Source organism: Mobula birostris, chromosome 14 (assembly GCF_030028105.1).
Source record: "Mobula birostris isolate sMobBir1 chromosome 14, sMobBir1.hap1, whole genome shotgun sequence".
Lineage (NCBI taxonomy): Eukaryota > Metazoa > Chordata > Chondrichthyes > Myliobatiformes > Myliobatidae > Mobula > Mobula birostris.
Genome location: NC_092383.1, coordinates 11,395,520 through 11,418,975, shown reverse-complemented (window position 1 = coordinate 11,418,975; position 23,456 = coordinate 11,395,520). Strand labels below are relative to the sequence as shown.

The window sequence follows — 23,456 nt, the reverse complement described above, 5'->3', positions numbered from 1 at the left end:
ATGTCGTTGCATCATGTGTCTGTGTCTCTGCGTGTGTGGTTGCATGCGTGTCTGTGTGTGTCGTCCTGTACTCATGCATGCTTGTGGGTGTCTACGTGTTCGTGTATGCTTGTGTTTGAGTGCATGTGTCTTTACGTCTGTCTGTGTGTGCTTGTGTGTGTGTGTGGGTCTCTGTAAATATAACTGTACATGCCTACTTTCAGGAACACTAACATAAGAGCCTTGTTCCCACAGATTAAAATTTATATTCCCCATTTTTTCATAGTCTAATCTTTCTCTAAAGCTGATCTTCCTCTCCACTTTCTTCCATTGTATTCAGCCAGCTCACATGTCTGTAGATTTTCATTCAGAGTTCACAAAAATAAATTGAATTCTAAATGGAATTATCTCCCTATCAAAGTGCTGAAAGGAGATAAAGTGCCTAATAATTAATCATATAATTGTGAAAATAATGGAAAATGAATCATCGGAACTGAAAGGGAATCAGTGCACGCAGAATGTTGCAGGAACAGAACTACGAAACTTGGCTGTAGACAAACTTAAGATGGGCCCTGAGAGGCCAAAGAGTCATTGTTTAGGGTCCCATCAAATGCTCCTCATACATTAACCATTTCATTCTCAGGATTATTCTTGTGAACATCTTCTATACCCTTTTCAATGCCAGCACATCCTTTCTTAGATATGGGACATCATGTCATGGGTGTACAACACATTGGTTAGGTTGCACGTGGGGTACTGTGTGAACATCAGCTCACGCTACAGGTAAGATGTAATTAAAGTACATAGGGTGCAGAAAAGATTCACAAGGATATTGCCTGGATTGGAAGGCTTGAATTATGAGGAGAATTGGCTCAGTTTCTCTTGAACTGAAGGAGGCTAAGAGGCGACAGGATCAAGGTTTATAAAATTATGAGGTATAGATAGAGACATGATCGCCCACGCCGAACGGCTGTATGAATGAATAGATAGAGTAGATAGTTGGTATCCCATGGTAGATGTGTCTAAAACTGTAGGGCAGAGATTTAAGGTGAGGAGGAGGAGATTTAAAGGGAATATATGGGATAGCCTTTTGCACATACAGAGTAGTTGGTATCTGGAATGAGCTGCCAAAGGAAGTGGCGGAACGGTAACAGATTTAAAAGGCATTGAGACAGGTAATTGAATTGAAGAACATCACTTCAGAACAGAGGTGAGGAGGTGTTTTTTTTTGAGTCAGAGTTGGTGAATCTGTAGAATCGATTGCAATGGACAGCTGTCTTTGGGTGTATTTAAAAACAGAGCTTGATAGTTTCTTGATCAGAGAAGACATCAAAGGTTATAGGGAGAAGACAGGAGGATGGGGTTAAGAGGGAAAATAAATCAGCTGTGATGGAATGGCATGCAGACTCAATGTGCCAAAAGGTCTAATTCTGCTCTTATATCTTATGGTTTTATTGGCAGGGCCTAGAAGTGTGACAAATAACGGCAGGTGTGGGCTGGACATAACAGACAGCATGGACGCAATGAGTCACAGGGCCTGTTTCTATGACCCATAATTTCAAGATGCTGTGATAATTACGGCATTGGAATAAAGATTATAGGGTCAGACAAAAAAAATCAACAGGGAAACAGACCCTTCAGCCCATCAAATTCGTGCCAGTCATCAACCACCCATTGATCCTACAATCCCATCAACTCACCAGGATTCTACGCTTGCCTGTGCTTACTTACAACCCGTAACATTTCTGGTACTTAGGACAGCAATGAAGGTCCTCCACCTCCAACAAGGCTTCCTTCATCGTGTCTCGGTTTTCACTACTGACAGTCATGCAAGTCCTTGGTGGAGACTCAGGAATACTGTTGCACTCAGATATAGGGGGATTCTTCATTGCTGTTTCTACAACAATTTCATTTTACCAGTCAGGGTTGTTATCCCTGAGCTGAATCCCATATCTGGAGGACTGGTGGACCACTCGTAGTCTGGCCTCTACCCTTTGGCATTGGTGACCGTACCAAGAGCCAAAGCATAAAGCCCTGACTCTAGCCAGCATAGTTCTCTGAGACATTGATGCAAGCAAGTCTCCAAACCAGGACAAGATTGTGGTCCTCTTGGAGGTCTGGTCACCACACCATAGGAAGAATATGACGGCACTGAAGAAGGTGTTGAGAAGATGTACCAGGATGATACCTGGGATGGGACGTTTCCATTATAAGGAGAAACTGGGTAGGGTGAACTTGTTTTCCTTGCAGTAGAGGAGGTAGAGGGGTGTTTCTGATAGAGATATACCAAATTATACAGAGATAGATATGGTGAAAAGTAGGAAACTTTCCCCACTGCAAAAGTGTTTGTAACCAGAAGGCACAGGTTTCAATAAAGAGTAAGAGGTTTAGAGGAGATCTGAGGAAGTAGGGGTACAATTTACAGTGGCCAATTAATCCAACAATCTACACATCCTGTGAGGGGGTGGGTGGAGCTGGAGCATCCAGGGGGAAACCCACACTGTCACGGAGAGAACATGCAGACTCCACACGGAAGCACCAGAGCTCAGGATTGAACCTGGGTCTCTGGCGCCCTGAGGCAGCGGCTCTATCAGCTATCCCGCTTTGTCACATGGCAGCTTGCAGCTTCTTGAAAGCAGAAGTCCTGCGTGCATTATGTTAGCGACGTATTACTGAGGGGGAAGAAAACCAACTCCCATTGCAGAGTACCGTGCATGCAGTATTATAACGAAATGCACACCTTTAATTTGCTTGAATCACTGTTTCTGTACTGATGTGTATCACAGACTATATAATGGGGAAAAAGCAAACCCTGCAGTATGGGGAAATCACAGAGCCCCAGGAATTACGGATCATAATTTTGGGGAATCATAGATTCTGCATTGTATTCAATTGCAAGACTCAATATCACAGGGAGTCCAAAGACCCTGTATTCCAAGTCTTAGGCAGCATATTGTGGGGAATTCTAGATTCTGTATAATAATAGTAATTTTAATGGGCAAAATTGCAGACGTAACTGAGGAGAAGCTGATTCTGGGTTGTACTGTACAGAACTGTGGCCCATGAATTACAACAGAAACTAGGAAACTGTGGTGATAGTCCATTACAGATTCCATGACAGCTTGGAACTGCACACCAACCGCTTGATTAAATCTCGCGACCTTAGATCTCTCATTTGAATTACTCTCACTCAGTTAATCCAATTTTCTATTACTCTGTTCACTCTTCTAGATTGGTGAGATTACCTTCAGGTGACCACTGAAATTAGGGAAACAGGCAGACAATCTCTCCAGCAGAAATTCCAATTAAAGTGCCTTTCTTTTGTTACAAATTCTAAAATCGCTTTGGGTGGGTAATAACGCTTCCTGTGTTTATTCAAAATCCGTCACAAGTTTAACTGGAAAATGTAATTTGATCAAAACGTAAGTGCTGAAGTTTCTGATGCTTGGGCCCAGCTCCGTAAGAGGCGAGATCTCTCCTGACAGAGAGGGCCTGCGCTGCATCTCGCAAAGGCCCAATCGCGCTGTGGAGGCCTCTCCGTGTTGCTGCTCTCCTCCTCATACAAAAGGTTTGACTTCCGTTTCTAATGCTCATGCATTCAGAGCACTGATGCCTTGTCCACATGAGTCTGTTCCCTCAGTGGCCAATTCCCCCTACGTGAGGATAACCTGGATTCGTCCAGCTTCCCGTTGATCCCACAGTGGAGAGTCTCCCTCTTCCCTCGACTTCCTTCTAACCCTGTGTTGCCAACTTGCACTCTCCAATGTTTAGTTTCAACGCACCCTGCAGGTGCATGTTTTTCAGTGTTTTGAACTCCAGTGGCATTGTGTGCGGAGTAGCCCTCGAGTTGTACTCATAGGTCAGACTGTCATAGTAGTGATATTTCACTGTATTTCCTTTTTGGTCCTTAAAAAAAGGCCAGAAACCATAAAGGTGGATTTCATCGCAGAATCGAGTGGCAAGTGTATACATCAAGAGTCCAGTAGTGGGGCGTTTAATCAGGACCTTGTTAGTCAGCCAATACCTAGGGAGAAGGAAATCAGATACTTTAAAATACATATGTATTTGAATATATATACAGTATAGCACAGTACTGGCCCTTCAGCCAACAATGTTGTGCCAATCTTACAACCTCTCTAAGATCTATCCCACCTCTCCCTCCCACACAGCCCTCCATTTTTCTATCATCTATGTGTCTAGCTAAGAAGTTCTTAAGTGTCCTTAATGCAGCGGTCCCCAACCACCGGACCGCGGACCGGTACCGGGCTGCAAAGCGTGTGCTACCGGGCCGCGAGGAAACGATACAAGTCAGCTGCATCTTTCCTCATTCCCTGTCACGCACTGTTGAACTTGAACATTGGGTTGCCAACTGTCCCGTATTTGCCGGGACGTCCCGTATATTGGGCTAAATTGGTTTGTCCCATACGGGACCGCCCTTGTCCTGTATTTCCCCCGCTAAGGTAGAGCGTTCCTATGAAACCTTTTGTGCCGAAATGGCGTAAAGCGAAGAAGCAATTACCATTAATTTATATGGGAAATGTTTTTGAGCATTCCCAGACCCAAAAAATAACCTAACAAATTATACCAAATAACACATAAAACTGAAAATAACACTAACATATAGTAAAAGCATTAATGATATGATAAATACACAGCCTATATAAAGTAGAAATAAAGTATGTACAGTGTAGTCGGGAAGATTAAGCCAAAACCGATTTGTGGGGGAAAAAGAATCGGCATGTACACGCATACGCACGTCACGCATGCGCACACAGGTGCCCGCGCAAGGCTTCATGGTCATGGTAGTCTTATCGGGGTAAACACAAGTGTCTTGTCAACGCACACAAAAGATGCTGGTGAACGCAGCAGGCCAGGCAGTATCTATAGGAAGAGGTACAGTCGACGTTTTGGGCCGGGACCCTTCATCAGGATTTGACTGCTACTTTTGTCCCTTATTTGGGGGTGAGAAAGTTGGCAACCCTAACTGTAAAAGACATGTTGAGGTGAGCTTAACCCTACTTGAACACCCCCCCCCCCGGTCGGCCGGTCCGCAAGAATATTGTCAATATTAAACCGGTCCGCAGTGCAAAAACGGTTGGGGACCCCTGCCCTAATGTATCTGCCTCTACCACTAACCTGGCAGGTGTTCCATGCACTCATTCTATGTAAAAAAGACTTACTTCTGATACCTCCCCCCCCCCCAATTCTTTCCTTTAAACACCTTAATATTATGCCTCCTTTATATATACAGTATATTAAAAAAAACCTTTGGTGCTCTCACTAATCAAGAATCTCCACTTTAATTATACTCAATAACCAGGCCTCCACAGCCAGCTGTGGCAATGAATACTACTCTCGCCACCCTTTGGCTAAAGAAACTCCTCCTCATCTCTCTTCTAAAGAGATGTCCTTCAATTCTGAGGCTGTGCCTGCCGGTCCTAGACTCTCCCACTGCTGGAAATATTCTCCTAACATCCACTCTATTTGGGTCTTTCAATATTTGGTAGGTTTCAATGAGACCCCCCCCCCACCCATCTTTTCAGACTCCAGCAAGTACAGGCTCAGAGCCATCAAATGCTCCTCATATATTAACCCTTTCATAACAATAACACTTTATTGACACTGAGTGGGAAATACTTTCATTATAGCAGAAACATTTAAGAGCACACTTAGCAGTGTGCTTAACTACATAATATATACAGAATAATAATAAGAGTAAAAATAGTAATAATATAAAAATAGTGTACTGATGTGCCATTATAATGTACAAAATAATAAAGCAGAGGCCATTGTACTATGATGTGTGTTCACCTCTGACACAGAGATGAACTAATGTATATTCCCAAGGTCATTCTCATAAGCCTCCTCTGGACCCTCTCTAATGCCAGCACATTCTTTCTTAGACACGGGGCCCAAAACTGCTCACTACACTCCAAATGCAGACTGACCAATGCCTTGTAAAGCCTCAGCATTAAAGCCTTGCTTTTACAGTCTATGCTAGTCCTCTCAAAATTAATGCTAACATTGCGTTTGCCTTCCTTACTACTGACTCACCCTACAAGTTAATCTTTTGGAGGTACTGCACTAGGAGTCCCAAGTCCCTTTGCAGCTCCTATTTCTGAATTTTCTCCCCCTTTAGAAAATAGTGTGCACCTTCATTCCTTCTACCAATGTGCATGACCATACACTTTCCTACAGTGTATGCTGAAATCATAAATAAAAATTCCAATAGAAATTAGAATTAAAATACAAATTCTATCATCAAGAAGGTATTAGGTCCCATCCTGACAGGTGTGGACAGAGAACAGTCTAATAGGGGACTGTTCTATGTTCACACTTTTGTGTTCTATTTCGTCCCACAAAATCTGTGCAAAACATTATACCAAATGAAAGTAAATCACTTATTACCTTCCAGCTAGCTTCTTTCCCCCCTCCACCTTTTAACCTGGCGTCTTCCCCCTTCCTTTCCAGGTTATTGCTCCGAAATGCAACTGTCTATGAATTTCTAGAAATGTTTCATAACTTGCTAAGTTCCTCTAGCATTTTGTGCGTTTTGTGAGCTTTGGATTTCCAGCGTCTGCAGATTTTCTAGTGTTTATGCCTTAGTACTTGTTGCTTAAGATTGATAAGTTTATTTTGATAGGCTCCGGGATTCCACGTTACTTGTATTATTTAAGCGGGTGCCCGATTAGTGCTAATTGCGGGGTCCTAGTTTTGAAGATGTATTTCTCACCATGTAGCTCAGCCAAACCACTGATGCTCTTTTGGAATTATTATGAATAAACTTTTGTCGTGGTCTTTACTTTGGAGTCTGTCTTTCCTCCATACGTGAGTTCCAATTTTGCCAGCGCACTTCGTGGCAGGTTTAAGGAGAGAGGGAGAGATTAAATAGGAACGTAACGGAGAGCTTCTTCACACAGAAGGTGGAATGAATATGAAACAAATTGTCAGAGAAAATATAGAAAAGCTCTGAAGGGGTATGGTTTAAACGTTGGCAAATAGGACTGCATTCTAATCCCAAACAAGAGAAGATCTGCAGATGCTGGAAATCCAAACAACACACATAAAGATAATGAGGTGGGGGGGGGAGGGAGGGGAGGGAGGCGAGGAAGAAACACAAAGTGATAGGTGAAATCGGGAGGGGGAGGGGTGAAGTGAAGAGCTGCGAAGTTGATTGCTGAAAGAGACACAGGGCTGGAGAAGGGGGAATTTGACAGGAGAGGACAGAAGACCATGGAAGAAAAAAGAGGGGGAGGAGCAGAAGGAGGTGATGGGCAGGTAAGGAGATAAGGCGAGAGAGGGAAATGGGAATGGGGAATGGTGAAGGGGAGGGGGCATTACCGGATAATGAGGTGGTGGGGGGGGGTTCTTTGTAATTGTTGAATGTTGTACTTTTTGTTTCATGTCATGCCAACGCCACAGCAAATTCCAAATACATGTAATGCCTTTGGTGAATACGGTTGAACCTCGATTTGAGTCCTGAAGAAGGATCTCAGCCTGAAACATCGACTGTTTATTCATTTCTATAGATGCTGCCTGACCTGCTGAGTTCCTCCAGCAAGTTGTGAATGTTATTTTGGATTTATAGCATCTGCAGATTTTCTTGTGTCTGTGATCCTTGACCCTGTGAATTCCGCAATAATCCTTCATATCCATATTTCTAAATTTATTTTTATATAATTCTTTATAATTGTTGAATGTTGGTTTTTTCTGTTGCAGGTGGTGCCAACACACAACAGCATACACGCAAATATATACAGCAAATAAAGTTGACCCTTACAACAGGAATTCTGCAGATGCTGGAAATTCAAGCAACACACATAAAAGTTGCTGGTGAACGCAGCAGGCCAGGCAGCATCTGTAGGAAGAGGTGCAGTCAACGTTTCAGGCCGAGACCCTTCATCAGGACTAACTGAAGGAAGAGTGAGTAAGAGATTTGAAAGTGGGAGGGGGAGGGGAGACCCAAAATGATAGGAGAAGACAGGAGGGGGAGGGATGGAGCCAAGAGCTGGACAGGTGATAGGCAAAAGGGATACGAGAGGATCATGGGACAGGAGGTCCGGGAAGAAAGACGGGGTGGGGGGGGACCCAGAGGATGGGCAAGGGGTATATTCAGAGGGACAGAGGGAGAAAAAGGAGAGTGAGAGAAAGAATGTGTGTATAAAAATAAGTAACAGATGGGGTACAAGAGGGAGGTGGGGCATTAGCGGAAGTTAGAGAAGTCAATGTTCATGCCATCAGGTTGGAGGCTACCCAGACGGAATATAAGGTGTTGTTCCTCCAACCTGAGTGTGGCTTCATCTTTACAGTACAGGAGGCCGTGGATAGACATGTCAGAATGGGAATGGGATGTGGAATTAAAATGTGTGGCCACTGGGAGATCCTGCTTTCTCTGGCGGACAGAGCATAGGTGTTCAGCAAAGCGGTCTCCCAGTCTGCGTTGGGTCGCCAATATATAAAAGGCCACATCGGGAGCACCGGACGCAGTATATCACCCCAGCCAACTCACAGGTGAAGTTTTGCCTCACCTGGAAGGACTGTTTGGGGCCCTGAATGGTGGTAAGGGAGGAAGTGTAAGGGCATGTGTAGCACTTGTTCTGCTTACACGGATAAGTGCCAGGAGGGAGATCAGTGGGGAGGGATGGGGGGGACGAATGGACAAGAAAGTTGCGTAGGGAGCGATCCCTGCGGAATGCAGAGAGAGGGGGGGAGGGAAAGATGTGCTTAGTGGTGGGATCCCGTTGGAGGTGGCGGAAGTTACAGAGAATAATATGTTGGACCTGGAGGCTGGTGGGGTGGTAGGTGAGGACCAGGGGAACCTTATTCCTAGTGGGGTGGCGGGAGGATGGAGTGAGAGCAGATGTACGTGAAATGGGGGAGATGCGTTTAAGAGCAGAGTTGATAGTGGAGGAAGGGAAGCCCCTTTCTTTAAAAAAGGAAGACATCTCCCTCGTCCTAGAATGAGAAGCCTCATCCTGAGAGCAGATGCGGCGGAGATGGAGGAATTGTGAGAAGGGGATGGCGTTTTTGCAAGAGACAGGGTGAGAAGAGGAATAGTCCAGATAGCTGTGGGAGTCAGTAGGCTTATAGTAGACATCAGTGGATAAGCTGTCTCCAGAGACAGAGACAGAAAGATCTAGAAAGGGGAGGGAGGTGTCGGAAATGGACCAAGGTAAACTTGAGGGCAGGGAGAAAGTTGGAGGCAAAGTTAATAAAGTCAACGAGCTCTGCATGCGTGCAGGAAGCAGCGCCAATGCAGTCGTCGATGTAGCGAAGGAAAAGTGGGGGACAGATACCAGAATAGGCACGGAACATAGATTGTTCCACAAAGCCAACAAGAAGGCAGGCATAGCTAGGACCCATACGGGTGCCCATAGCTACACCTTTCTCTCACTCTCCTTTTTCTCCCTCTGTCCCTCTGAATATACCCCTCGCCCATCCTCTGGGTCCGTCCCCATCCCTTGTCTTTCTTCCTGGACCTCCTGTCCCATGATCCTCTCGTATCCCTTTTGCCAATCACCGGTCCAGCTCTTGGCTCCATCCCTCCCCCTCCTGTCTTCTCCTATCATTTTGGATCTCCCACTCCCCCTCCAACTTTCAAATCCCTTACTCACTCTTCCTTCAGTTAGTCCTGACGAAGGGTCCTCGGCCTGAAACGTCGACTGCACCTCTTCCTAAAGTTGACCCTTGGTCCTTTTCTCACACCAAGACTGGGTGGATTCATGGAATAAACTGCCAGAGGAAGTGGTAAAGGAAGGTACAATGATGACTTTTGGACAGTTACATGAAAAGGAAAGGTTGAGAGAGATATGGGCCAGATGCTGGCCAATGGGACTTGCTCAGTTAGTCATCTTGGTCGGTATGGACAGGTTAGGCCTGTGGGCTTGCTTCTCTGCTGTGTGACCCTATTGACTGCATTTATACAGTAGCTTTATAGTAAAATCCACCAAGGTGCTTCCTAGCACAGTGGACAGATTAAAAGAAGCGACCTTGAATTTATAATTGTACTGGTGATGAAGTGATATGACAAATTGACCAAAACCAAAAGACCATAAGATATAGGAGCAGGATTAGGCCAGTTAGCCCTTCAAGTCTGCTCCACCATTTTATCATGATCCATTTTCCCTCTCAGCCCCCAGTCTTCTGCCTTCTCCCCTATCCCTCATGCCCTGACTAATCAAGAATCTATCAACCTCCACCTTAAATATACCCAATGACTTGGCCCCGACAGCTGCCTGTGGCAACGAATTCCACAGATTCACCACTCTCTGGCTAAAGAAATTCTAAAAGGACACCCCTTTATTCTGAGGCTGTGTCCTCTGGTCTTAGACTCCCCCACCATAGGAAACAATTGATAACAGGAGTTCTATTATATTACTGAGAAATTTGTGTCAGTTATTCCTTTCCTAGAGTTCTGTTTCAGGCACACAGTCAGAACAAATTTAAAATTGTAATTAAAATTGATCATAATCTTGTGCAAGAACTTTTTATTTTTATTTCTTTGAGGAATATTTTAAATTGGTGAATGTAATACTAGCCAACAACGACTTGATTTTTATTTTCCTAATTGGCTAAGGAATAATTTCCGTTGCTTTGCCTCCAAGCATCTTGTCATGACAGTTCCATGAATCTTTGCCAAGTCTAATTGTGCATCGAAGTAATTATCTAAACCTGGATAGGTATCAGGGTTCTAAAATCATTTACTCTCCGTATGCTGTAAGTAATCCACCAATTTAAGAAAAGGGCTAAGGTGATTCAGTTGGGCAACACCTTCTTCTGATCTTCCCGGCCAAATATTCAATCACTCTTGGTGTGTGGGAGCTTAGAGAAGATACTCAACTATTAACACTGCAATTTTGTCAGGGGAAACCCCTCACACGTGCTCTGTGTGCTGTGATACTGAACTGGCCAGTTTAGTGTGAAAGGGCCCCCAAAAATGCTGCAGACATTGAAAACACAGTACGTTTGTGTTTATATTGTGTCTTCCCTTCTATGTGAGGCCATTCAGCCCGAGGGATCTGTATCAGTCCCATTTCCCCCACTTAGATCACACACCTGCCCATCCACCTCACCCTGATTATCCTGTCATCCACCAATCAGTGGAAATCCACGGTGGTCAATAAACCTACCAACTAGCATGTCTATAGAATATACAGCACCCAGGGGGAAGCCCATGTGATCACATGGAGAGTGTGTCAAATTCAACACAGTTACCCTACCTGCCCATTCTATGTTGTATTTCCGACTAACACGACTTGTTCCCACTTGAGTGATCTCACCAAGCAGTTACACTATTGAAACATTCTGTCACAACCAGGGCTCGTTTTTAAAGAAAAAGGTTCTTTTTTTGTCAGTTAGTACGTGGACTATATCTTCTCAATGTCACCTTGCGGGTATGTGTTGTCCTTGGAATGTTTACCTTTTATGTCTAGTTGTTTGTCTTTGCACTAGCCCTGGTTTTCCACTTTGTTTTACAGGCATCTCTTTTGTGATCATGGGGATTGTTAAACTTTTGTTGTTTTTATCACTGTTATTCAATTTGGGATCATTTAATTAGTATGGTATTGTCAATGTCCGGAATTCCTATGTGCTCCAGGGTGCATTTCAAGGGGTCATGCTAAACTCTCTCTGTTAGATCGTTCTGGTTCCTTGACAGGTGAAACTCAAACTGAGTTCTGCATATCATCAGAGATTTCTGTTCATTGAGATCCTGTACAGGTTGCCGGCTGGTGGCGCAGTGACATCAGCGCTAGACTCTGGAGCGAAGGTTCCCGAGTTCGAGCCCAGTCAGGCCACTCCCGGGCATGCTTTCCATCCATGCCGGGTTGAGTGTTGAGCTCGCAACTCAGCCTCGTAAAAAAAAACTGCGCCGTGAGAAGGACGTGGGGGACCGCTCACAGAATCTTTCCTCCAAGACAACCACTTGAAAAGGTGGTTGCCAAGGCTCTGGCAGAGTATGGCACACTAAAAAAAATAGTTTGTCTGAGCGCTTGTTAGTTTTTCTTGTTATTTATGTAATAAATCTTCAGTTTTGTTTGAATTGCCAACGCCTCTGTGATTTCTGCACTTGAGTTTGCTCGTGATCTTCAAACCGTCATCAATGTCACTGTTACCCATTGACGTCAAGTACCCAGTCCCTTGTCAAACACTCTCCATAAATGTGATCTCATCCAAAATAAATTTTGCCCATATCCTATCTTCTCCCAGAATTCCATCTACCCAAACACACCGAATACATTGACTCCCAATGTCACTACCTCCTTAATCTCTACAGTTCTCCACCAGATCAATTGCAAATCATAAACACAAGAGATTCTGTGGATGGTGGAAATCCAGAGGAACTAACTCAAGATGCCAGAGGAACTGTAGAGTGGTGGTTATTGCAATCCCATTACAGCTCAGGGTGTTCAGAGTTCATTTCCAGCGCCGTTCTGTAAGGAGTCTCTGTAATCATCCCCATGGAATGTGTGGGTTTTTTCCTGGTGCTCTGGTTTCCTCCCACAGTCCAAAGATGTACCAGGGAGGTTAATAGGTCATTGTCAATTGTCCTGTGATTAGGTGAGGGTTAATCAGGTAGTTTTGGCCAGTGCTGCATGCCTTGAAGGGCCAGAAGGGCCTACTTTGCATTGCAACACCAAATAAATGAATAAGTAAGATAAACTCCGCCAGTCAGGCAGCATCTATGGCAAGGAATGAACAGTCGACGTTTCGAGCTGAGACCTTTCTTCAGGACTTGAAAGAAAAGAGGAAGAAGCTGGAATGAAAAGATGGGGGCAGGGGAAGGAGTACACAGAAGAACAAACAGATGAAGCTGGAGGAACTTCTTCTCCTCTGCCCACCCTCTTATTCTGGCTCCTTCCTCCTTCCTTTCCAGTCCTGATGAAGGATTTCAGTCCGAATCATCGACTGTTCCTTCCTCTCCATAGATGCTGAGTTCCACCAGCATTTTGTGTTTGTTAGACCATAAGACCACAAGGCATAGGAGCAAAGTTAGGCCAATCAGCCCATCAAGTCCGCTCTGCCATCTGATCATGGACGATCCCTGACCCCATACACCTGTCCACTCACCATATCCCTTGATGCCCCGACCAATCAGGAATCTATCAACTTCCACTTTGAATATACCCACAGACTCGGGCTCCACCACAGTCAGTGGCAGAGCATTCCACAGATTCAACACTCTTTGCCTAAAAATATTCCTCCTTACCTCAGTTCTAAAAGGTCACCCCTCAGTTTTGAGGCTGTGACCTTTGATTACTGATACCCCCAACAGAGGAAACATCCTCTCCACATCTACCTTATCTAGTCCTTTCAACATTCAGTAGGTTTCAATGAGATCTTCTAAGTTCCCAGTGAGTACAAGCCCAAAGCTGCCAAATGCTCATGTTAACCCCTACATTCCCGGAATCATCCTCACAAACTTCCTCTGGACTTTCTCCAATGACAATACATCCCTCCTGAGATAAGGGGCCCAAAATTGTTGACAATACTCCAAGTGTGGCCTGACTAGCGTCTTATAAAGGTTCAGCATTATCTCCTTGTTTTTATATTCTATTCCCCTTGAAATAAATGCCAACATTGCATTTGCCTTCTTTACCACAGACTCAACCTGTGAATTAACCTTCTCGGAGTACTTACACGAGGACTTCTCAGTCCCTTTGTACCTCTGATGTCTAAATCTTTCCTCCATTTGGAAAATAGTCTGCACCTTTGTTTCTTTTACCAAAATGCGTTATCATATATGTCCCCACACTGTATTTCATCTGCCATTTTTTTGCCCATTCTTCCAATTTGTCTAAGTCCTGCTGCAATCACATTGCTTCCTCAGCACTACCTACCCCTCCACCTATGTTTGTATCATCTGCAAACTTTGCCACGAAGCCATCAATTCCACCATCTAAATCACTGACAAATAATGTGAAAAGTAGCGGTCCCAATACTGACCCCTGAGGAACACCACTAGTCGTAAACACAAAATAATCTGCACATGCTGTTGTCAAAGGAACACTCACAATGCGCTGGAGGAACTCAGCAGGTCAGTCAGCATCAGTTGAAAAGACTAGTCGACGTTTTGGGCCGAAACTCTTTGTCAGGACTGAAGGAAGAACTTTGGGGAGCGTTTGAAGAACGCTGGTAGTTGAAAAAAACAGTAATTTGAAAGACAAAGGGGTGGGGGAGGGGAAGCAGGGAGGTGATTGGCAGGAGAACAATGTGCAGTAGTAGACGGAGGCAGAACTATGAGGGAGGTGATGTGAAATAGGGATAGAGGAAGGAAGGGGGAGGGAATTACCGGAATTTGGAGAATTCTATGTTCATACCAAGGGGCTGGAGACTACCTAGATGGTATATGAGGTGTTGCTCCTCCAACCTGAGTTTAGTCTCATCATGGCAGTAGAGGGGCCATGTATGGACATATCTGAATGGGAATGGGAAGCAGAGTTGAAGTGGGTGGCTACCGGGAGATCCTGTCTGTTGTGGCGGACGGAGTGGAGGTGCTTGACGAAGCGGTCCCCCAATCTGCGTCGGGTTTCACTGATGTAGAGGAGGCCGCACCGGGAGCACCGGATGCAATAGATGACCCCAACAGATTCACAAGTGAAGTGTTGCCTCACCTGGAAGGACTGTTTGGGGCAAACACCACTAGTCTCTGACAGACAACCAGAAAAGATCCCCTTTATTCCCACTCGTTGCCTCCTGCCTGTCAGCCATTCCTCTAACAATGCCAGTATATTTCCTGTAACACCATAGGATTTTATCTTGTTAAGCAGCCTCATGTGAGGCATCTTATCAAATGTCTTCTGAAAATCTAAGTAAGTGACACCTACTGCCTCTCCTTTGTCCACTCTGCTTGTTACTTTCTCAAAGAATTCTAACAGATTTTTCAGGCAAGATTTTCCTTTACAGAAACCATGCTTACTTTTACTTATTTTATCATTAGTCTCCAAGTACCCCAAAAACCTTGTCCTTAATAATGGACTCCAACACTTTCCCAACCACTGAGGTTAGGTTAACTGGCCTATAATTTCCTCTTATTTGTCTTCCTCCCTTCTGAAAGAGTAATTTTCCATCCTCTGGGACCATGCCAGAATCAAGTGATTCTTAAAAGATCATGATCAATGCGTCCTGGTAGTCCATCTGGTCCAGGTGACTTATCCAATTTAAGACCTTTCAGTTTGCCTAGCACTTTTTCCTTTGTAATATCAATGGCACTCACTCTTGCTCTCTGACACTCACGGACCTCTGACATACAACTAGTGTCTTCCACAGTGAAGACAGAAGCAAAGTACTTACTAAGTTCACCTGCCATTTCTTTGTGCCCCATTACTACCTCACCAGCATCATTTTCCAGTGGTCCAATATCAACCCTTACCTCTCTTTTACCCTTTTGCTCCTCTATTAATGGTGCACAGAGAGACCTTGGGTCAAGTCCATTGATTCCTGAAAGTGGTTGCAGAGGTTGATATGATGGTAAAGAAGGTGTGTGGCCAGCTTGCCTTTGCTAGTCGAAGCATTGAGTGCAAGGGTCTAGAAGTTATGTTGCAGCTTTATAATACTCCAAAAAGGACACATCTGGAGCATACATTCAATTCTTGTCACCCTGTTATAGGAAGGCTATGGAGGCTTTGGAGCGGGCACACAAGAATTTACCAGGGGGTTGCCTAGGTTAGTTTATGTACTATAAGGAAAGCTTGGTCAAACTTGGGTTGTTTTCTCTGGAATGGTGGAGGCTGTGGAGAGAGCTGATAGAGGTTTATATGATAATGTGAAGCATAGATAGAGTAGAGAATTGGTATCTTCGAAATGTCTCACACTAAAGGGCATGTATTTAATGTGGGAAGGGAGAAGTTCAAAGGAGATGTCCTGGACTAGTTTTTCGTTTACACACAGAGTTGTGGTGGAGTTAGCAGGAGTGGTGGTGGAGGCAAGTACAAAGAGGTGTTTAAGCGGCTCTTCGACACTACATGAATCTGCAGGGAATGGAGGGAATATAGACATAGTGTAGACAGAAGGGATTAATTAGATTAGACATTTACTTCAGCTGACTAATTACTTCAGCACAACATTGTGGCCCAGAGAGTCTGTTCTTTGTTCCGTCTCTAAAGTCCCCCCAAACAGCCCTAGATTTAATCATTCTATCTCCGGTGGCTCTGATCTCAGACGTCAAGGTCCTAGCCTCCTAGTTTTCCTCTCATCCTTAAAATCCACTACTTCGACCAAGATTTTTGTCACCTGCTCTAGTAATCTTCTTACGTGGCTGGATATTTGATAAAGTGCTCGTGAGGCAACATGGGACTTTCCGCTACGGTTAAAACTATATAAATGTGAGTTGCCGTTGTACTGGGTTTGGTCAGTGAGGCAGCAAATTAGCCTCAAACACCTTGCATTAGTCAGGGGAGAATCCATTGGGTTTCTACTGCTAATTATTGAGCAACTGCACCTTATGTATGAAGGCGTACACCTGACAATTGAATGAGCAGAAGCACATGCTGAACAATTGTTCGCTCATTCATATTAATAGAGCAAAAATCAAACTGGGCTTTCCACGACAATTCCTGATATCAGCTTCCAACTGGACATGCTATATTGGTGCCAGAATGTGTGGCAACACTTGCAGGGTGCCACCAGCACGTCCTTGGGCTGTGTTGGTTTTTAACGCAAATGACGCACATTTTGCTGTATGTTTCGACGTGCATGTGAGAAGTAAATGAATCTGAATCTGAGACATTTTTATAAATCAATCTGATTAAATGATTTCAAACGGCATTGCTGGCTGGAACATTCTCCATGAAGGGACAAATGAGTCACTTTGGCCACAGTGAATCTCCACCAGTGTTGATATGGATGCCCTCATTATAACCACAATCTCTTTTGAGATTGCGACCAGAGTGAGGTTTTCATTTATTGCCTCGAACAGAACATTGAGCCTGTGACAGGAATGAGGCCAGCCTTCCTCAGGAGATGCCAGTAGGGCAATGACTTTACCGGTCATTGAACTGTAAAGCACTGAAATCGATCTTGTGGTATACCGTGTCCATGCTGACCATCATGAATATTAATAACACTGGACAACAGAGATTTTGCTTCCTGAACACTTTTGGGCAGATCTTATGGATTTTGGACTGTTCATAATGAAAAACTCCATGGAATTTCTCTATCACGCAACATTTTTTGAAATTGCCTATATTTGTTATTTTAATTTATAATTCAAGTCAGAATAACTTTGATGCCAAGTTTAAGAATGGCATATTGTTCGTTCACAAAACAGACAGGTCATCGATGACAAGCAATTTGAAGAACTTCTAGCAGGACCAGAGAAAATCACATGAAAGGCACTCAAGGATGCTATTGAAAATTTTGTTGGCAACTGCAGAGCATCAGATTACGTGTAGCTGGTTGACAATATGCTTCAAGCATTAAAAAACCATGAGGTGCAACATGTCACTAAAGATTAATTTTCTGCATTCCCATTTAGACTTCTTCCTTACAAATCCTGGCGCTGCCAGTGACGAGCATAGTGAAAGGTTTCACCAGGACATTGTGGTCATGGAGAAATGGTATCAGGGCAACTGGAATCCATCAATGGTGTCTGATTACTGTCAGACACTTAAACGAGAAGCCTCAGACACTGAATACAAATGAAAAGCATCAGCATCGTTATGCAACTAAATGTATTGTGTTCAATAAAAGTTAATTTCTTGTTTCCCCAAATTCCTACGTGATACACATCGTCTGAAATGATATTTTTGTTCAGCTTCAAGTGGTCAATCATAAACAATACAAAATTCTGAGGAAGCAATGCCTTCAAAAAATGTGCTCTCTGTGCCCTGCTCATTCAGGTACCTGTACTGATGGCCCTGTTTCTCCTTTTCCTGTTCCTACCTTCACCATCTGCTCTGACAGACCATCCAGGTACTAACTAGTCTTTGTGTGATAAGGCTTTTTCTTTAGAGATACAGCACGGTAACGGGCCACCCAATTACACCCCTGTGACCAATCAACCTACTAATCCATCTTGTCTTAAGAATGTGTGAGGAAACCAGAGCAACTGGATGAAACCCACACAGTCATAGGGAGAACATACAGACAGCGGTGGAATTGAACCTGGGTCGTTGGGCTGTAAGGAGCATTACGCTAACCATGCCTCCTATGTTACTCCTCAGATCCCCCATAAAGCTCCCTTATCTCCTTAAGCCTATACTCCCATTTTAGACACCTCTACCATGGGAAACAGATTATGGCTATCTACCCTATCTCCCCCTTTCATAATTCTATGTAGACAGTGAAATCAACCATGCAGTTTGGAGACACATAAGAGACTACGGACACTGGAAATCATGAGCAACACACACAAAATGCTGGAGGAACCCAACAGATCAGGCAGCATCTATGGAGGGAAATGAACTGGTCAACATTTCAGGCCAAGACTCTTCACTGGTGTTGTTTGACATTTTGGGCTGAGAACCTTCACCTGGACTGGTGAAGGGTCTCTGCCAGCCATGTTGACTATCCCTTTCCTTCCATAGATGCTGGCTGACCCATTGAGTTCCTCCTGTACTTTGTGTGTGTTGCATGTATTTTGGAGGCTTTTTGTTCCAGTAGCATGTGGGTTCCAGAGCGAAGTTGGTACTTACCCCCGCACTGCATGTAGAAGCCTTAGTGACGGATAGGCTGTCTGAACGTGGATTTTGTGCTCTATGATGAGGTTGTTCACCCACTCCACACGCTCTTCTCCCCCTTTGGCCATAAACGCTGGAATCCAGAGAATGGCGCCGTCCAGCATCTTTAACCGGTGCAGTAGTTTCTCCTTCCACATCTCGTTCTTCAGATCCTCAAATGCACGCTGCACCACAGAAGGATTCATAGTCACCAAGTCAGTCTTCAGTCCGACGTCCTGCGCATACTCTTCAACTGGGGCAAGATTACACCTTAAAACAAATTAATTTGCGAATTAATCGTTTGTTGTTATCCCTGATTCTAGCACTGTGCTGGATCTTAATATTGAAAGCTAAAAAAGGACACTGAGTGGTTAACAAACGCAAAAATTCTGGAGGAACTCAGCAAATCAGGCAGTATCTATGGAGAAGAATAAACCCGATGAAGGATCTCATCCCAAAATACTTATTGTCTATTCTCCTTCACAGATAAGACCGTAAGACCATAAGACAAAGGAGCAGAAGTCGGCCATTCCGCCCATCGAGTTTGCTCCGCCATTTTATCATGAGCTGATCCATTCTCCCATTTAGTCCCACTCCCCTACCTTCTCACCACAACCCTTGATGCCCTGGCTACTCAGATACCTATCAATCTCTGCCTTAAATATACCCAATGACTTGGCCTCCACTGCCGCCCGTGGCAACAAATTCCATAGATTCACCAGCCTCTGGCTGAAAAAATTTCTTTGCATCTCTGTTCTGAATGGGCGCCCTTCAATCATGCCCTCTCATACTAGACTCCCCCACCATGGGAAACAATTTTGCCACATCCACTCTGTCCATGCCTTTCAACATTTGAAATGTTTCAATGAGGTCCCCCCCATTCTTCTAAACTCCAAGGAGTACAGTCTAAGAGCTGACAAACGTTCCTCATATGTTAACCCTCTCATTCCCAGAATCATTTAGCGAATCTTCTCTGAACCCTCTCCAACATCAGCACATCCTTTCTTAAATAAGGAGCCCAAAACTGCCCACAGTACTCCAAGTGAGGTCTTGCCAGCGCCTTATAGAGCCTCAACATCACATCCCTGCTCTTATACTCTATTCCTCTAGAAATGAATGCAAACATTGCATTTGCCTTTTTCACCACCGACTCAACCTGGAGGTTAACCTTAAGGGTATCCTGCACGAGGACTCCCAAGTCCCGTTGCATCTCAGAACGTTGAATTCTCTCCCCATTTAAATAATGGTCTGCCACTTTATTTCTTCTGACAAGGTGCATAACCATACACTTTCCAACATTGTATTTCATTTGTCACTTCTTTGCCCATTCTCCCAATCTATCCAAGTCTCTCTGCAGACTCTCTGTTTCCTCACCGGCCCCTCCACCTACTTTGTATCATCAGCAAACTTAGCCACAAAGCCATCTATTCCATAATCCAAATCGCTGATATACAACATAAAAAGAAGCAGCCCCAACACCACTGTGGAACACCACTGGTAACCGGCAGCCACCCAGAATAGGATCCCCTTATTCCCACTCTGTTTCCTGCCAATCAGCCAACGCTCTATCCACGTATGTAACTTTCCCGTAATTCCATGGGCTCTTATCTTGTTAAGCAGCCTCATGTGTGGCACCTTGTCCAAGGCCTTTTGAAAATCCAAATATACAACATCCACTGCATCTCCCTTGCCTAGCCTACTTGTAATTTCCTCAAAGAATTTGCAATAGGTTTTTCAGGCAGGATTTTCCTTTAAGGAAACCATGCTGAGTTCAGCCTGTCTTGTTGTACGCAAAACCATGCTGAGTTCAGCCTGTCTTGTCGTATGCAAAACCATGCTGAGTTCTGCCCATCTTGTCAGATGTTGCCTGACTTGCAGAATTCCTCCAGCCTTTTGTGTGTGTTGCTCAAGATTTCCAGCATTTGCAGGATCTCTTGTGGTTATGCTTGACTGGACAATTCCTTGATATCCAACAGAGTCTGTGACCCTGAACACAGAAGCTGAAGTTTCAAGACAAACTTCAGAACACAAACATATAATTCAGGGTAAAGCTCTAACGAACCTCAGTGGGAGTGCTGCACTACCAATACTCTTGATCAGATATTATCAGCTCACTTCTTTGCTTCAGTGGCTATTTACTGTCACATAGACTATTTAAGGAAGATGCTGAAAGTTTTCAGGAGTGGTCAGACATCCTGAAACAATAACACTAACAATTAACCTGTCATTCGCCCACTCTTGTTGGACTTAATGAAAGCATTTCAGTGTCATTTGTGTCTTTAAATTTTTCCTGTCTTCAGCCTTTTGAAAATCCTGTTACTCAGATAATTAAAGTTACAAGTTTCCTTATTAAGGGTCAGCTCCTGAATCCTACCAGAATTCCATTATTGTTCTAAAAGAGCTTGTTTACCTTCCAGTTTCATATTCAGTTGAAAGGATCTACATATAAAACCGTAACTTTCTTATACAGGGCAATTGTCAGACCGCTTAGCAATCATGCAAAACTACACACTCAGTGGCCACTTTATTAGGTATATGCGCTTGTTAATGTAAACATCTAATCAGCCAATCATGTGACAGCAAACAAAAACCAGAAATTCATCATAACATGAATTACTGAGTCCAATCTGCAAATTACATTGGTTAAACATTGCCCAAACCACAAAATGCAGCACCATCCACTGACAGCATCGAAGGAGAGAGAGGATGTTTTCCAGACAAGGATACATCGCCAGACTAAAAAATATTACATTGGAAATATTGAATTTTGATTTCACCATCTCTTTATAAATAAAATTACTGTAGGTGGGGATAAGCTGTTGCCCGAAGGAGAGCCTTGAACCTGTCAGTCAGCATTCAAAAAGTTTTCGATCTGAAACATCTACTCTGTTTTATTTCTCCACAAATGTCTCCTGACCTGCTGGATGTTGTCATCATTTTCTGTACTTAATTGTTTGTTTTTCAGTTTCTTATGAGGTGGAGGGGCAAGACACTGATGGACTTGGGCAACCAGTACTGAGGGTCTGAGGGTCTGGGAACAGGGTATAGTATCTGAAGGTTTTACTCGAGAATAAGAGTTGGACTTCATATTACTGTTGCGGTAGTTAATGGGTTAATACTATGCCACTCATTTAGCTGCTCTCACATGGGAGGAGTTCACATTGAGTCTCATAGTTTGGGACAAGTGACTAAAGGACAGAGTAATCTCCTGTGTGCTCAGGTAGTCTACCCTGACCTCAATTAGATTCAGTGTTTTTTTAAAGCCAATGATGTTTTTTAAAGCCATTTCACAAAATGAGACTGTTGTTAAAAAAAAGGAATTAGTGAAAAAAAGGAGGAAACCAAAGACAGTGCGAGACTATTAAGAACAAAGTGAAAGACAGTTATATTTTTGGCAATTCTTTTTTATGCTTATGTAAGGAGCACACGTTAAGTGCCATGGGTGAAGTGAACTGAATCACTCGATTTCAGTGAATATATTTTCAATGCAGTTCTATAGACAAGTAGTACATGCCTAGTTTTTCTTTTTGTTTCAAGAAGAGGGGATGTTATAACCATATAACCATTACAGCACAGAAACAGGCCATCTCGGCCCTTCTAGTCTGTGCTGAACTCTTACTCTCACTTAGTCCCACCAACCTGCACTCGGCTCATAACCCTCCATTCCTTTCCTGTCCACATATCTATCCAATTTAACTTTAAATGACAACGTTGAACTTGCTTCAACCACTTCTGCTGGAAGCTCCTTCCACACAGGTACCCCTCTCTGAGTAAAGAAGTTCCCCTCATGTTACCCCTAAACTTTTGCCCTTTAACTCTCAACTCATGTCCTCTTGTTTGAATCTCCCCCATTCTCAATGGAAAAAGCCTATCCACATCAACTCTATCAATCCCCCTCATAATTTTAAATACCTCTATCAAGTCCCCCCTCAACCTTCTACACTCCAAAGAATAAAGACCTAACTTGTTCAACCTTTCTCTGTAACTTAGGAGATGAAACCCAGGCAACATTTTAGTAAATATCCTCTGTACTCTCAATTTTATTGACATCTTCCCTATAATTTGGTGACCAGAACTGTACACAATACTCCAAATTTGGCCTTACCAATGCCTTATGGAGTTCGGCATGGATTAGAAGGGCTGAGATGGCCTGTTTCCGTGCTGTAATTGTTATATGGTTGTAACATCTCCTCTTCTTGAAACAAAAAGGGAAACTAGGCATGTACTACTTGTCTATGGAACTGCATTGAAAATATATTCACTGAAATTGAGTGTTTCAGTTATGGTAGTTAATGGGTTAACCCTATGCCTCACAGCTGCTCCCACATGGGAGGAGTTCACATATTGTACAAGGAAGGTTATCAATAAAGTTGAGTTGAATAGCCTGCATGCTGCTGTGCTGGTGTACTCTCTGCACTCTCCCCCAATATCGAGCACAATAGTTACAGCTTTATAAAATATTGAATAGATATTTGCATTAATGAGCAGGGGTATAACTATACCTAGTAAAGTGGCCACTGAGTGTATATTTAGAGTTAGCAAATTGACCCTTAATGTTTTCTACAGCCATAATGTAAATGAGGAAGTTCAACTTCCGAATAAGCATCAATAAAATTATATGAAGAGATTAATTTCCAGCAGCCAGGGAAGCAAAGCTTGCATGACACGTCAAAGGAAAACCCAACGCACAGAAGAATTTCAAAGTGCGTCTCTCAACTGCAAGTTATTATGTTTAGAAAGTGGCCTCTCACCAAGCTTGTTCCACCACCCTGTGCAACCTTGACTTAGAAAGGTCACGACAGAGAGGGAGAAAGAAAATAA

General features: G+C 43.7%; 1 protein-coding gene across 1 annotated transcript in view; it reads right to left on the bottom strand.

Moving 5' to 3' along the window:
* Window positions 1-2,665: 2,665 nt before the first annotated feature.
* The window catches only part of LOC140209439 (alpha-2,8-sialyltransferase 8B-like), a 64,137-nt gene continuing 43,346 nt past the window's right edge, over window positions 2,666-23,456 (bottom strand). Inside the window, exons 5-6 of the mRNA XM_072277691.1 lie at window positions 18,612-18,905; window positions 2,666-4,003 (exon numbers count right to left, since the gene is read on the bottom strand). Of these exons, the coding sequence (XP_072133792.1) occupies window positions 3,712-4,003; window positions 18,612-18,905 (586 nt within the window). The 3' untranslated portion in view covers window positions 2,666-3,711. The remainder of the gene's footprint in view (window positions 4,004-18,611; window positions 18,906-23,456) is intronic.